Source organism: Hypomesus transpacificus, unplaced genomic scaffold (assembly GCF_021917145.1).
Source record: "Hypomesus transpacificus isolate Combined female unplaced genomic scaffold, fHypTra1 scaffold_127, whole genome shotgun sequence".
NCBI lineage: Eukaryota > Metazoa > Chordata > Actinopteri > Osmeriformes > Osmeridae > Hypomesus > Hypomesus transpacificus.
The window spans coordinates 412,745-427,507 of NW_025813704.1; the positions used below are offsets into that span (position 1 = coordinate 412,745).

Genomic DNA, 14,763 nt, shown 5'->3' on the forward strand with positions numbered 1-14,763 from the left:
CATTCCATACCATCCACCACCACCATCAACGACCCATTACACAGAAAAACAGACAGACCGACTGCATCGTTCGTTAGAACCATGACTCAACACAATCTCAACCTGTAGTGTGAACCCAAGAGAGCTGTTCATAGATATGGAAGATCCTTTAAGGTATAAAAAAGGGCACATATACATATTGTTTTATAAATGAGGTGCTAGTGGGGGTGAAACCGTGGTAGTACTGCTTTTAACAGATATATACCTAAAAAAAGAAGATAAAAATATTCTGTTTGCATGACTGACTCTTTTGTCAAACGTAATGTCATCCACAGACCAAAGCATAGCAAGACATGCTAAACACAGATTTCTTAAGGAGGCCAGCTAATCCATTGTGTCTTTATGAAGGTATGCAGGTGCTGACAGAATAATTACTTCACACAACACCAACAGACACCTTTTTTTGTTTTGTAACCCCTCCCCAAAATGTTCAACTCTTAGGTGCTGTATTACCCAACCTGAAACCATTACACCCTCCCAGCCTCGGAGTGTAGCCTGTTGTTTTAATGCCTTTGATAAAGTTAAGGTTCAGGCTAACTCCTGTTTCAATATTTACAGAGCAACGGATTCCTACTGTTGACATATAATGCAGGAACAGAGGAACAAACTGTCTTTGGTGTTAGTATACATGCTCAACAACTAACTACACTGCTGGGTCACCAGTCTCCTCCAGTTCCGTTCTGATCAGTTTAATCATATAGATACATTACATGAAGGGTAATAGTAAATAATATATATATTTTTTTTTTCTGGGGTAGTTCAGATGCCTTAGTTTCCCCTCCCAGTTGTGTCTGCCGAGGACAAGTTTTAATTAATACATTTACCATGTTTCCTTTTATTTATTTATGTATTTATTCATAAAAGTTTTTGCTATATAGTTTTGTCGTCATTGTTATAGATTTGTACCTAGCTCAAAAAGGATAGAAGAATACAGAATAAATGTAAGAATAGATATTTGTTTGAACTCCTCTAGAACAATGTCACTACTTATTGTTTGTAAGTTTCACCACACGCAAAATGACTAAATGAGCCATAACATTTTGAAGGAGGGGAAAAAGCAAGCGAGTATGTTCCAGGAAGGAGGGTGTTACAGTAACGGGTATTTAAAGAGTGACTAACCTAAAGACCACAGTTCACATGATGGCGCTGCAGACATGGGTGTGTGTGCTGGCTGTGTCAAGTATTCTAGTTCAAGGTAAGTGTGGTTCAGGGGACAGTTGTTTCTTTTTACTTTAACACTTAAATTTTGTTAAGGTTGAAATGGAAAGAGATTTTAAATCACTCAAAGAACCCATTTGTCAAAAACATCTATACTATGCTGAATGCAAAAGTGTTTATTCTTAATGTAAAAACTTAACAAGAAACTTTAATTTATTTCACAGAATCAAACTCTCAACTTTATGGTGAGTGAATTTGTAAACATTTATAAACATTTACCTTTGGATTGCAGTAACAACTAACTCTCGCAAAAGATTTGTTCTAGAACCAGATACAAAACTGTTTAACGTTCAATATAGTCAGAAATGTAACAACGCGTCTGTGTCAAAACAAAAACATTTGTTACATAACGTTTAACTATAAGATATAATGGCTTTCATCAAATCTTTCCAGATATACGTACTTTAATGCAGGTTTTCATTTTAGGCCCTGTGAATATTTATGTATTTCAGTGTGCGGCACAACCCCACTCAACAACAGAATAGTGGGGGGTGAGGATGCCCCAGCAGGAAGCTGGCCCTGGCAAGCCAGCCTGCACAGATTTGGTGGCCATGTTTGTGGTGGATCCCTCATCAACAAGGAGTGGGTGATCTCCGCAGCCCACTGCTTTAACAGGTGAGCAGTAAATGAAAAAAATATTCTTTAGGTAAATTCCGAGCCTTGAAGATGTGTGTAGTTTGTAAACCATTTCGATAACATTATTTTAAGGTGGTTTAATGTGTTCACTGTGTTAACTGCTTTCACAAACCCAAGTGTTAAAATGTTTTCATAGACTCAGTACCAGAGGTTGGAAAATATTTTTGGGACGACAAAACCAAAAGGGCAGAAACCCGAAGCAGATAAGGAGAACCGTGTCTAAAATCATCAAACATCCAGCTTATGACAAAGACACCAATGACAACGACATTGCTCTGATCAGACTCTCCTCACCTGTCAGATTCACTGACTACATCAGACCTGTCTGTCTGGCTGCCACTGACAGTGTTTTCAACAGTGGTACAGACAGCTGGGTCACGGGCTGGGGTACCATCAAAGAAGGAGGTGAGGACCTAGTTTATCTTGGCAAAATATATTTTGAAGGTGCCGGTTTCTCAGAAACAGCACCTCTTGTTGTGATAGTGAAGGGATGACACACGGTTTTTGATCTTGTTGTATTTAATGTGTTGTTTCGGCCTTTAACAAATCTTACTCTCCACCACAGTCCCTTTGCCGTCCCCACAAGCTCTGCAGGAAGTGGAGGTTCCAGTTCTGGGGAACAGACAGTGTAACTGCCTCAATGGGGTTGGCTCCATCACAGACAACATGATCTGTGCAGGTCTTCTGGCAGGAGGCAAAGACTCGTGTCAGGTTGGCCAACTCTCTTGCCCTAGAGATTTAGGATTTGACAAAACTTCTGTGATTCAAAATTTGAAAGTCTTGCCAAACTGTTTTCTCAGGGTGACGCTGGAAGTCCAATGGTGAACAAGCAGAAGTCTGTCTGGATCCAGTCTGGAATTGTTAGTTTTGGTTTTGGCTGTGGTCGGCCCAATCTTCCCGGAGTCTACACCAGAGTGTCCAGTTACCAGTCCTGGATCAACTCCAAGATCAGCACCGACAAGCCAGGCTTCGTCCAGTTCACCTCCAGTGGGGTGGATGCTGACAGCAGTTACACCTGCCCTGGGCTGCCTCCCCCTGCCACTGCAGGTCCTGCAGTTATCACCTCATCTGGTTCTACAACTACAGCACCTGCCATAATTGTTACAACTACAGCTCCTGCCATACTTGTTACAAGTGCTGAGGGTGAGTGTCACATTATAGGTGTTTTAGATCCACAATGAGATGTCCAGTAGATTGTATGGTTGGTTATTGGTTTTACCCTCATAAGGAAAATCTGTTTTTCCAATTTTCCAGTGTGTGGAAGAACCCCACTCAACAACAGAATAGTGGGGGGTGAGGATGCCCCAGCAGGAAGCTGGCCCTGGCAGGCCAGCCTGCAGTTATTTGGTGGCCATGTTTGTGGTGGATCCCTCATCAACAAGGAGTGGGTGATCTCCGCAGCCCACTGCTTTGACAGGTTGGTGAGACAAACTGTAGACGTAAAACGCTGAATGAAAGAATAAATATAATGAAAAAAAATGAGTCTAAGCATATTGGTGTTGAATCAGTTTTGGACTTATGTGACGTACCCTGTGTTGATTATTAGCCATATTACAAATATACAGGCTCAAAGTTTTTTTTCTGGCTATTTTCTTCCAAATGCTAAAGTTATGTCTCTCACAGCTCAAACCCAAGGGGCTGGACAGTTGTCTTGGGCCAACAGAACCTGGAGGGTAGTAATCCCAACGAAGAGTCCAGAACTGTTGCTGAGATTGTCCTCCATCCAGCTTATAACAGCGACACCAGTAACAACGACATCGCTCTGCTCAGACTCTCCTCACCTGTTGGCTTCACTGACTACATCAGACCTGTCTGTCTGGCTGCCACTGACAGTGTTTTCAACAGTGGCATTGACAGCTGGGTCACTGGCTGGGGTGCCATCAGAGAAGGAGGTGAGGACTTAGTTTAATAGTTAAATGTTATAAATACTGTTTAAATCCCATTTACAAGAGATAGAACCTGTTGTGGATGAGTTAAATTCATGTCATATTTAAAAATTCCTTCTCTGTATCTCCCTCAGTGGCTCTGCCCTCCCCACAAGCTCTGCAGGAAGTGGAGGTTCCAGTTCTGGGGAACAGACAGTGTAACTGCCTCAATGGGGTCGGCTCCATCACAGACAACATGATCTGTGCAGGTCTTCTGGCTGGAGGAAAAGACTCGTGTCAGGTTGGCTAACTCACTTGTCTTACAAAATGTAATTATAACATAACCTTTGTGATTCACTATAAAAAGTGTTGCAACACTATTTTCTCAGGGTGACTCTGGAGGTCCAATGGTGAACAAGCAGAAGTCTGTCTGGATCCAGTCTGGAATCGTTAGTTTTGGTTTCGGCTGTGCTAGGCCCAATCTTCCCGGAGTCTACACCAGAGTGTCCAGTTACAAGTCCTGGATCAACTCCAAGATCAGCACCGACAAGCCAGGCTTCGTCCAGTTCACCTCCAGTGGGGTGGATGCTGACAGCAGTTACACTTGCCCTGGTCTACCACCCCGTGCCAATGTTATGCTTGCCTTTACTTCACCAACTGTTTCTACAACGAAAGCACCTGCCATAATTGTTACAAGTGCTGAGGGTGAGTATCATATTACAGGTGTTTTAGATCCACAACAAAATGTCCAGTAGATTGTATGCTTGGTTATTGGTTTTACCTTTATAAGGAAAATCTGTTTTTCCAATTCCCCAGTGTGTGGAAAAACCCCACTCAACAACAGAATAGTGGGGGGTGAGGATGCCCCAGCAGGAAGCTGGCCCTGGCAGGCCAGCCTGCAGAATTTTGGCGGCCATGTTTGTGGTGGATCCCTCATCAACAAGGAGTGGGTGATCTCTGCAGCCCACTGCTTTGACAGGTGTGTGGTCATCTAAAACAGTGGTCAATTTATATCTGTACGTGCGCACGCATTGAAATAACTTAACCCATTTCTGTTCATTGTACTTTTTTTCTTTGTAGATCTTTTGATCCTGACCTTGCCACTGATAAGGTTGTTACTTTAATAAGTATGTCTAAAAAGCTTGGTTTCTTCCACTACAGCTCAAGCACTGTTGGTTGGAGTGTATCCTTGGGCCGACAGAACCTGGAGGGTAGTAATCCCAATGAAGAGTCCAGAACTGTTGCTGAGATTGTCCTCCATCCAGCTTATAACAGCGGCACCAGTAACAACGACATCGCTCTGCTCAGACTCTCCTCACCTGTTGGCTTCACTGACTACATCAGACCTGTCTGTCTGGCTGCCACTGACAGTGTTTTCAACAGTGGTACAGACAGCTGGGTCACTGGCTGGGGTGCCATCAGAGAAGGAGGTGAGGACCTAGTTCAACAGTTCCATGTTATAAATATTGTTTAAATCCCATTTACAAGAGATACAACCTCTTGTGGATAAGTTGAATTCATTTCATTAAAAAAATTCCTTCTCTGTATCTCCCTCAGTTCCTCTGCCCTCCCCACAAGCTCTGCAGGAAGTGGAGGTTCCAGTTCTGGGGAACAGACAGTGTAACTGCCTCAATGGGGTTGGCTCCATCACAGACAACATGATCTGTGCAGGTCTTCTGGCAGGAGGCAAAGACTCGTGTCAGGTAGAATTACTCCTAAATCACAAGTTTAATATTAATTAAACGTGGAAGTGTAGAGATAACTAACTTGAGATCTTTCATCTCAGGGTGACTCTGGAGGTCCAATGGTGAACAAGCAGAAGTCTGTCTGGATCCAGTCTGGAATTGTTAGTTTTGGTTTCGGCTGTGCCCGGCCCAATCTTCCTGGAGTCTACGCCAGAGTGTCCAGTTACCAGTCCTGGATCAACTCCAAAATCAGCACCGACAAGCCAGGCTTCGTCCAGTTCACCTCCAGTGGGGTGGATGCTGACAGCAGTTACACCTGCCCTGGGCTGCCTCCCCCTGCCACTGCAGGTCCTGCAGTTATCGCCTCATATGGTTCTACAACTACAGCACCTGCCATAATTGTTACAACTACAGCACCTGCCGCACTTGTTACAAGTGCTGAGGTTGAGTGTCATATTATAAGTGTTTTAGATCCACAACTAAACGTCCAGTAGATTGTATCATTGGTTACTGGTTTTACCCTCATAAGGAAAATCTGTTTTTCCAATTCCCCAGTTTGTGGAAGAACCCCACTCAACAACAGAATAGTGGGGGGTGAGGATGCCCCAGCAGGAAGCTGGCCCTGGCAGGCCAGCCTGCAGAATTTTGGCGGCCATGTTTGTGGTGGATCCCTCATCAACAAGGAGTGGGTGATCTCTGCAGCCCACTGCTTTGACAGGTGTGTGGTCATCTAAAACAGTGGTCAATTTATATCTGTACGTGCGCACGCATTGAAATAACTTAACCCATTTCTGTTCATTGTACTTTTTTTCTTTGTAGATCTTTTGATCCTGACCTTGCCACTGATAAGGTTGTTACTTTAATAAGTATGTCTAAAAAGCTTGGTTTCTTCCACTACAGCTCAAGCACTGTTGGTTGGAGTGTATCCTTGGGCCGACAGAACCTGGAGGGTAGTAATCCCAATGAAGAGTCCAGAACTGTTGCTGAGATTGTCCTCCATCCAGCTTATAACAGCGGCACCAGTAACAACGACATCGCTCTGCTCAGACTCTCCTCACCTGTTGGCTTCACTGACTACATCAGACCTGTCTGTCTGGCTGCCACTGACAGTGTTTTCAACAGTGGTACAGACAGCTGGGTCACTGGCTGGGGTGCCATCAGAGAAGGAGGTGAGGACCTAGTTCAACAGTTCCTTGTTATAAATATTGTTTAAATCCCATTTACAAGAGATACAACCTCTTGTGGATAAGTTGAATTCATTTCATTAAAAAAAATCCTTCTCTGTATCTCCCTCAGTTCCTCTGCCCTCCCCACAAGCTCTGCAGGAAGTGGAGGTTCCAGTTCTGGGGAACAGACAGTGTAACTGCCTCAATGGGGTCGGCTCCATCACAGACAACATGATCTGTGCAGGTCTTCTGGCAGGAGGCAAAGACTCGTGTCAGGTAGAATTACTCCTAAATCACAAGTTTAATATTAATTAAACGTGGAAGTGTAGAGATAACTAACTTGAGATCTTTCATCTCAGGGTGACTCTGGAGGTCCAATGGTGAACAAGCAGAAGTCTGTCTGGATCCAGTCTGGAATTGTTAGTTTTGGTTTCGGCTGTGCCCGGCCCAATCTTCCCGGAGTCTACGCCAGAGTGTCCAGTTACCAGTCCTGGATCAACTCCAAAATCAGCACCGACAAGCCAGGCTTCGTCCAGTTCACCTCCAGTGGGGTGGATGCTGACAGCAGTTACACCTGCCCTGGGCTGCCTCCCCCTGCCACTGCAGGTCCTGCAGTTATCGCCTCATCTGGTTCTACAACTACAGCACCTGCCATAATTGTTACAACTACAGCACCTGCCGCACTTGTTACAAGTGCTGAGGGTGAGTGTCATATTATAAGTGTTTTAGATCCACAACTAAACGTCCAGTAGATTGTATCGTTGGTTACTGGTTTTACCCTCATAAGGAAAATCTGTTTTTCCAATTCCCCAGTTTGTGGAAGAACCCCATTCAACAACAGAATACTGGGGGGTGAGGATGCCCCAGCAGGAAGCTGGCCCTGGCAGGCCAGCCTGAAGCGATTTGGCGGCCATGTTTGTGGTGGATCCGTCATCAACAAGGAGTGGGTGATCTCTGCAGCCCACTGCTTCTCAAGGTAGGCCATCACATCATGCTTTCATAGAGAAATGTCCAGGACACAAACCCTCACGTAATGTTATACAGGCTACAGCAAATTCTGACCCATCAGTCATTGTGACCCACCTACGTATTGCGACAACTTAAACGCATACAAAAACAAAGTGAAGCTTTTTCTTTTAACCGTCGGGCTGTCTCAGACCCCACACATCGCAAAGGTTAAAAGAAAAAGGTTAAAAGAAAAAGTTAAAAGAAATTGAAGTTTCTCGAGTAACTTCTCTTCTTTGCATACCAACATTGACTATACAGGTCCTTCTAAAAAAATTAGCATATTGTGATAAAGTTCATTATTTTCCATAATGTAACAATAAAAATTAAACTTTCATATATTTTAGAATCATTGCACACCAACTGAAATATTTCAGGTCTTTTATTGTTTTAATACTGATGATTTTGGCATACAGCTCATGAAAACCCCAAATTCCTATCTCAAAAAATTAGCATATCATGAAAAGGGTCTGTAAACGAGCTATTAACCTAATCATCTGAATCAACTAATTAACTCTAAACACCTGCAAAATATTCCTGAGGCTTTTAAAAACTCCCAGCCTGTTTCATTACTCAAAACCGCAATCATGGGTAAGACTGCCGACCTGACTGCTGTCCAGAAGGCCATCATTGACACCCTCAAGCAAGAGGGTAAGACACAGAAATAAATTTCTGAACAAATAGGCTGTTCCCAGAGTGCTGTATCAAGGCACCTCAGTGGGAAGTCTGTGGGAAGGAAAAAGTGTGGCAAAAAACGCTGCACAACGAGAAGAGGTGACCGGACCCTGAGGAAGATTGTGGAGAAGGACCGATTCCAGACCTTGGGGGACCTGCGGAAGCAGTGGACTGAGTCTGGAGTAGAAACATCCAGAGCCACCGTGCACAGGCGTGTGCAGGAAATGGGCTACAGGTGCCGCATTCCCCAGGTCAAGCCACTTTTGAACCAGAAACAGCGGCAGAAGCGCCTGACCTGGGCTACAGAGAAGCAGCACTGGACTGTTGCTCAGTGGTCCAAAGTACTTTTTTCGGATGAAAGCAAATGTTGCATATCATTCGGAAATCAAGGTGCCAGAGTCTGGAGGAAGACTGGGGAGAAGGAAATGCCAAAATGCCTGAAGTCCAGTGTCAAGTACCCACAGTCAGTGATGGTCTGGGGTGCCATGTCAGCTGCTGGTGTTGGTCCACTGTGTTTTATCAAGGGCAGGGTCAATGCAGCTAGCTATCAGGAGATTTTGGAGCACTTCATGCTTCCATCTGCTGAAAAGCTTTATGGAGATGAAGATTTCATTTTTCAGCACGACCTGGCACCTGCTCACAGTGCCAAAACCACTGGTAAATGGTTTACTGACCATGGTATTACTGTGCTCAATTGGCCTGCCAACTCTCCTGACCTGAACCCCATAGAGAATCTGTGGGATATTGCGAAGAGAAAGTTGAGAGACGCAAGACCCAACACTCTGGCTGAGCTTAAGGCCGCTATCGAAGCATCCTGGGCCTCCATAACACCTCAGCAGTGCCACAGGCTGATTGCCTCCATGCCACGCCGCATTGAAGCAGTCATTTCTGCAAAAGGATTCCCGACCAAGTATTGAGTGCATAACTGAACATAATTATTTGAAGGTTGACTTTTTTTGTATTAAAAACACTTCTTTTATTGGTCAGATGAAATATGCTAATTTTTTGAGATAGGAATTTGGGGTTTTCATGAGCTGTATGCCAAAATCATCAGTATTAAAACAATAAAAGACCTGAAATATTTCAGTTGGTGTGCAATGAATCTAAAATATATGAAAGTTTAATTTTATCATTACATTATGGAAAATAATGAACTTTATCACAATATGCTAATTTTTTGAGAAGGACCTGTATAAACCTTTTCTTGTCTAATCTCCCCGAGTTGTAACCGGCACAAGATCGAACAAATTTGCTAACGTTAACTGTAGCCTCTATTCATGCGCTAAACAAGCAGTCCTTGCGCGACCTAGCCTACCTATTGCTTGTTAAAAAACAAACTACTAATGTCCGACTACAGTTTCGTCTCCATCAGATCAAATTAGTAATCACAAACCGTCCCCCCTCAAATGTCCTACTTTGCTGCCAGATGAAGTGGTGTAGCTTGACGCTCTTTTGTCTTTGTGTTTTACAGTTCAATTTAAAAATAAATCCCCACAAATTCACGCAGGATAACGTTCTTCATATTTAGCGTAGTAGCTAATTGCACACATTTAAAGCTTCCGATTTGGAGTAGTCTACAACTCCTCTAAGACTCAGATCATTTTCACGGACATCTAGTTTTCAATTTGAACTTGGTTTCCCATAGGAAATACAAATAAATATTCAAATAACACCTGTTAATATGTATTTACACTCTGCTCATTTAGAATTAGGGATGGGTAGTTTGCTAATGAGCCTCTTGTAGGTGAACGTCGGGAGCTGGTTCGCAAATCTAAAGAGCAGACTCTACTTTTAATAGATTAATATAGCCTATATAAATTAAATGATTATGTAATAATGAAATAATTGATGATTTGAATTGTATTTAAAATAATTCTCTACTTCAAAGAACCAAAAAAAAATATCTATAGGCCTGAAGGCGCACACACATTCGTTTCGACTGTCTGATCAGCCTCACATTCTGTTTCTGTCAATCAAACACGCGGTGTCAACCAATGATACTGAAATGAGGGAAGGCCGAGCCAACTCACACACAGTCAGACGAGTAGTCAAAACTCGGAGGAGAGCCATAACAAATCAATGCATCTTTAAATACATTGTGGTTTAGGTAGAGTATGACTTCATTTAATATTTTAATTAGAATTGTTTTCACACCTATCATAGTCAAAGTCATAGTTAAAACATTTATGTTTTAAAGAGCCGTTTGGGAGCCAAAAGAGCCGGCTCTTTTCAGTGAGCTGAGTCAAACAAGCCGGCTCAACTAAAGGAGCCGGAATGCCCAACACTATTTAGAACCAATGTTCATTCTCTTTTTTTTATTGCGCACCACAAATAAGATTTGTCACACACGGCTCATTCACCCAATAGGATGCCGATGCTGAAAAATAACCATTTGCTAATTTAATCCATTCTGTTATTACAAAGACAATTACAATACAATATTGCAGGGATGTGAATACTTCTTTGTCCTTTCTCAGCTCAAGCACGGTTGGTTGGAGTGTATCCTTGGGCCAACAGAACCTGGAGGGTAGTAATCCCAACGAAGAGTCCAGAACTGTTGCTGAGATTGTCCTCCATCCAGCTTATAACAGCGGCACCAGTAACAACGACATCGCTCTGCTCAGACTCTCCTCACCTGTTGGCTTCACTGACTACATCAGACCTGTCTGTCTGGCTGCCACTGACAGTGTTTTCAACAGTGGTACAGACAGCTGGGTCACTGGCTGGGGTACCATCAAAGAAGGAGGTGAGGACCTAGTTTATCTTGGCAAAATATATTTTGAAGGTGCCGGTTTCTCAGAAACAGCACCTCTTGTTGTGATAGTGAAGGGATGACACACGGTTTTTGATCTTGTTGTATTTAATGTGTTGTTTCGGCCTTTAACAAATCTTACTCTCCACCACAGTCCCTTTGCCGTCCCCACAAGCTCTGCAGGAAGTGGAGGTTCCAGTTCTGGGGAACAGACAGTGTAACTGCCTCAATGGGGTTGGCTCAATCACAGACAACATGATCTGTGCAGGTCTTCTGGCAGGAGGCAAAGACTCGTGTCAGGTTGGCTAACTCACTTGTCCTACAGAGTTACAATTTAAAATAACCTTTGGGATTCACTATAGTCTTGCCAAACTATTCTCTCAGGGTGACTCTGGAGGTCCAATGGTGAACAAGCAGAAGTCTGTCTGGATCCAGTCTGGAATCGTTAGTTTTGGTTTCGGCTGTGCTAGGCCCAATCTTCCCGGAGTCTACACCAGAGTGTCCAGTTACAAGTCCTGGATCAACTCCAAGATCAGCACCGACAAGCCAGGCTTCGTCCAGTTCACCTCCAGTGGGGTGGATGCTGACAGCAGTTACACCTGCCCTGGGCTGTCTCCCCCTGCTACTACAACTATCTACACGTCCAAACCAACCTTGGCCTCCACTGCGTCCTCAGCTCGTGAGTGTTTAGTTTCATAAATCTTTGCCCAACTTACTCAAACTGACTTTATATCTTTTTTACCTCGTCATTGAAAATACAAGCTCTTTCAGGTGTCATCTGACCATGGAGAATGCATGACTGTCCAGAACTCAGGCTAATATATTTTTATTCCCAAACCCCTGGACTCTTCCATAGGCACAGTGTGTGGGAAGAACACGGTCAGTCCTGGCATAGGTCCCCTTGTTGCCGCGGGAACCTGGCCCTGGATGGTTAGTCTCCATAGAAACGGATCACATGTTTGCAGTGGAACTGTAATCACTCAGCAGTTCGTCCTCAGCGCTGCCCAGTGCTTCCCCAGGTACATTCCTGTTACACCTGGGGTGGAGTCGAGTTGGTTTATATGTTCAGTTTGTTTAGTTCTGTAAATCATGTTTTTTTTCCCTCCCTCCCAGCTCACATTTGAATGTGAGTGACTGGACCGTATACCTGGGATACCAGCTGCTCCAAGTTTCCATGAGCGTTGTGAACATCTCACTGAGCAACCAGACAGGCCCCAATGTGGCAGTGCTGCAGCTGGCTGAGCCTATCAACTACAGCGACCTCATCCAGCCTGTGTGCGTGGACCAGGATGACGTGCAGGCCTTCCCCTCTGGCTCCAAGTGCTGGCTGGTGGGCTGGACTGGGAATGGCTCAGGTGAGAGACTGTGTTTGCCACCATGATGTGAAGCCCATCATTTTTGGTTGATGTTTTAACATGAGATATCATTTCAACAGAGTTGGCCAAAGTACACACATCCTTCACTCAAGTAGAAGTACATATACTCATGATTAAAAAGACTCTGGTCGAAGTTGAAGTACTGACTACACTTTTTCACTTCACTCTCAGTTAAAGTAAAGAAGTGTGGGCTCTCTGACATATAGTTAAGTAAAAAGTAGCCATTACTATACCTGTTTTAGAGTCACACAGGTAATTGGACCTCACATCATATTAATACAAAAATACACTCTGCACATTTGCCAGGAATCCTTTTTGACAGTGAGAATTTCAAACATCTCCGTCTATATTCTCAGTCATGTCGACATCACTAACTCCCTCTGTCTCATCCATAACGTAACTTTTTGTAAATGTTATTATTTTGCATGTTCAAAAACATTTGTTCAACCTTTCTTATTTTAGCATTTTCTTTCTCACTTTTCAAACATTTTTTTTTAACGTTTTTCCCCCAAAGAAATAGTTAACTTTTTGTCAAAGTTTTTCTGATACCAGAAACATCTACAAAAGTATTTGTACTTTGTTACTTCCCATCTCTGCATTTCAATGATGTAGTTAGCCAAGTAGCATGTACAGGTATACTCATCTATTGAATCCTCCTACACAAAGCTAAATCTGTCATGAGCGAAATGGAAACCAATGTGACGAGCTGTGGGAACATGTCCTCCACTGGGAACATCTGCACCAGCTTCATCAACATCCAACAGGTACAGAACCACTTCCTTAGTTGAGAGACACTGGGTTCAGAGTGTGCATTTGAAATTGAGGGCAACACAACATTCATTTATCCTTACACCATTATCCATTCAACCAATCTACCTACCTACCCACCTACCTACCCACCTGTCTGGGATAAGGGCGGCGTATTGTAAAGTGGTGCAGTGTTTCATAAAGCCAACCTGTTGCTGTGTTCACAGGGAGACCAGGGAGGCCCGTTGATGTGCCAGTCTGGCTCCTCCTGGTTCCAAGCAGGACTGATCACTACAGACAACAGCAGAGCAGCACGTGCTGAGAAAATACAGACGTTTGCCATGACATCTGTGTTTGGGGCGTTCCTGAAGGAGACAGTGGGCGATATGCCCTCCCCGGCCACCGTCGCTCCCGCCGTGGGAAAGGCAGCCCACATCTTCCTCCCCCTCTTCTTCTCTCTCTCTCTCCCCATTCTTTCCATCTTCCTGCTTTCTGGTTGATAGTTCTCTCTCTCCATTCTCTCTATCCTCCTGATTTCTGGGTGATGGTTCGTCTAAACAGCACAAGGTTACAGCACTGAAGTTGGAAATTCCCCTACCATTTGTAACCTTTCACACCACTACCAGGGAGATTTGATCTGGTTTGGTTACATGTGTTCTACCAAAGACAAACAGAAGCACTTTTAACAGTTTGACAATATGAAGGAAACTAGGTTTGTTGTAGCATGTGCTAGCCACAATCAACACATGGAAATCAATAGAAATGTTGTATTTACTAATGTTGCCTTAAGATACTGTATGAACATAAAATGAAGTCTAGTCACTGATTTGTGCAACCTCAATATGAAGATATTCTCAGTGGAGAAATCTTACCGTTTGCATATTGTTGACTTTTGAAAGGAATGAATAAATAATTAATAATGACACAGCATTAAAATGTATGTTTTTATGTCATTTCTACAATATATTGTATTATAATTTACAAATTCAGAAAATGAAATGCTCAAGCACCCCTAAAATGCTGATGCTGGTAGTTCATGAAGAAAAAGGGAGATCCTTCGTTTTTTCATTAATTAATTCAATATTTTGCATTCAAATATTGTGGGGGGGTCGTGGCGGGTCGTGGTCGTGGCCAACACAGCATTTTACCCGTGCTTCCCAACTTTACAACTGGCTCTGGAACCAATCGTCATTCCTAATGCATAAGCCTCACAGCCAATCAGAGGCAGCGTGGGGAGAGGTTTACAGACCCATTTTACATAATCTAGTAAAAACCATTTTAATAAAGGGGTTTAGCACTTTTGCAAAGCACTGTATTCATGTCACATTCTCATTGGGGGCTGAGCACCCCTAAAGGTCTGATCCCAGAATAGCCCCTACCCCACCACCTGATTTAATGAACAATAATAAACTGTGTGAAGTGATAAGGACATAATCTGCAAGTTACAGAAATGTAATCTACAACATTGGTACTGTCAGAGATAGCAACATTTAGTAGCTGTGACTTGTTAATGACACGTGTCCCCTCTTCCTCCCTCCTCCTCTTCCTTCTTGTGGAAAACCTTGCTCTGCTGCCTTCATCTGGGGACATAGTCAAAAG

The 14,763-nt window shown here is 43.5% G+C and overlaps 1 protein-coding gene across 3 annotated transcripts; it reads left to right on the forward strand.

Moving 5' to 3' along the window:
* The first annotated feature begins 1,144 nt into the window (after positions 1-1,144).
* On the forward strand, positions 1,145-14,087 carry si:dkey-32n7.7 (transmembrane protease serine 9). 3 transcript variants are annotated; one of them, XM_047050736.1, is made up of 26 exons: positions 1,145-1,234; positions 1,422-1,442; positions 1,710-1,872; positions 2,030-2,298; positions 2,459-2,604; positions 2,694-3,036; positions 3,148-3,310; positions 3,517-3,785; positions 3,914-4,059; positions 4,148-4,463; positions 4,575-4,737; positions 4,920-5,188; positions 5,316-5,461; positions 5,545-5,887; positions 5,999-6,161; positions 6,344-6,612; positions 6,740-6,885; positions 6,969-7,311; positions 7,423-7,585; positions 10,767-11,035; positions 11,196-11,341; positions 11,426-11,720; positions 11,898-12,060; positions 12,155-12,396; positions 13,084-13,181; positions 13,392-14,087. In XM_047050736.1, the coding sequence occupies exons 1-26, from the start codon at positions 1,177-1,179 to the stop codon at positions 13,662-13,664; spliced, it is 5,385 nt and encodes a 1,794-aa protein (XP_046906692.1). In that variant the 5' UTR covers positions 1,145-1,176; the 3' UTR covers positions 13,665-14,087. The 3 variants fall into 3 exon arrangements, with proteins under 3 accessions (XP_046906692.1, XP_046906693.1, XP_046906694.1); XM_047050737.1 differs by having other exon boundaries at positions 5,545-5,791; XM_047050738.1 differs by lacking the exons at positions 2,694-3,036; positions 3,148-3,310; positions 3,517-3,785; positions 3,914-4,059.
* Positions 14,088-14,763: the final 676 nt, after the last annotated feature.

Coding starts and splice junctions, on each gene's coding strand:
- si:dkey-32n7.7 (XM_047050736.1), top strand. CDS start 1,177: ATGATGGCGCTGCAGACATGGGTGTGTGTGCTGGCTGTGTCAAGTATT. Junction 4,060..4,147: donor GAGGAAAAGACTCGTGTCAG/GTTGGCTAACTC, acceptor CTATTTTCTCAG/GGTGACTCTGGAGGTCCAAT. Junction 5,189..5,315: donor GGGTGCCATCAGAGAAGGAG/GTGAGGACCTAG, acceptor TATCTCCCTCAG/TTCCTCTGCCCTCCCCACAA.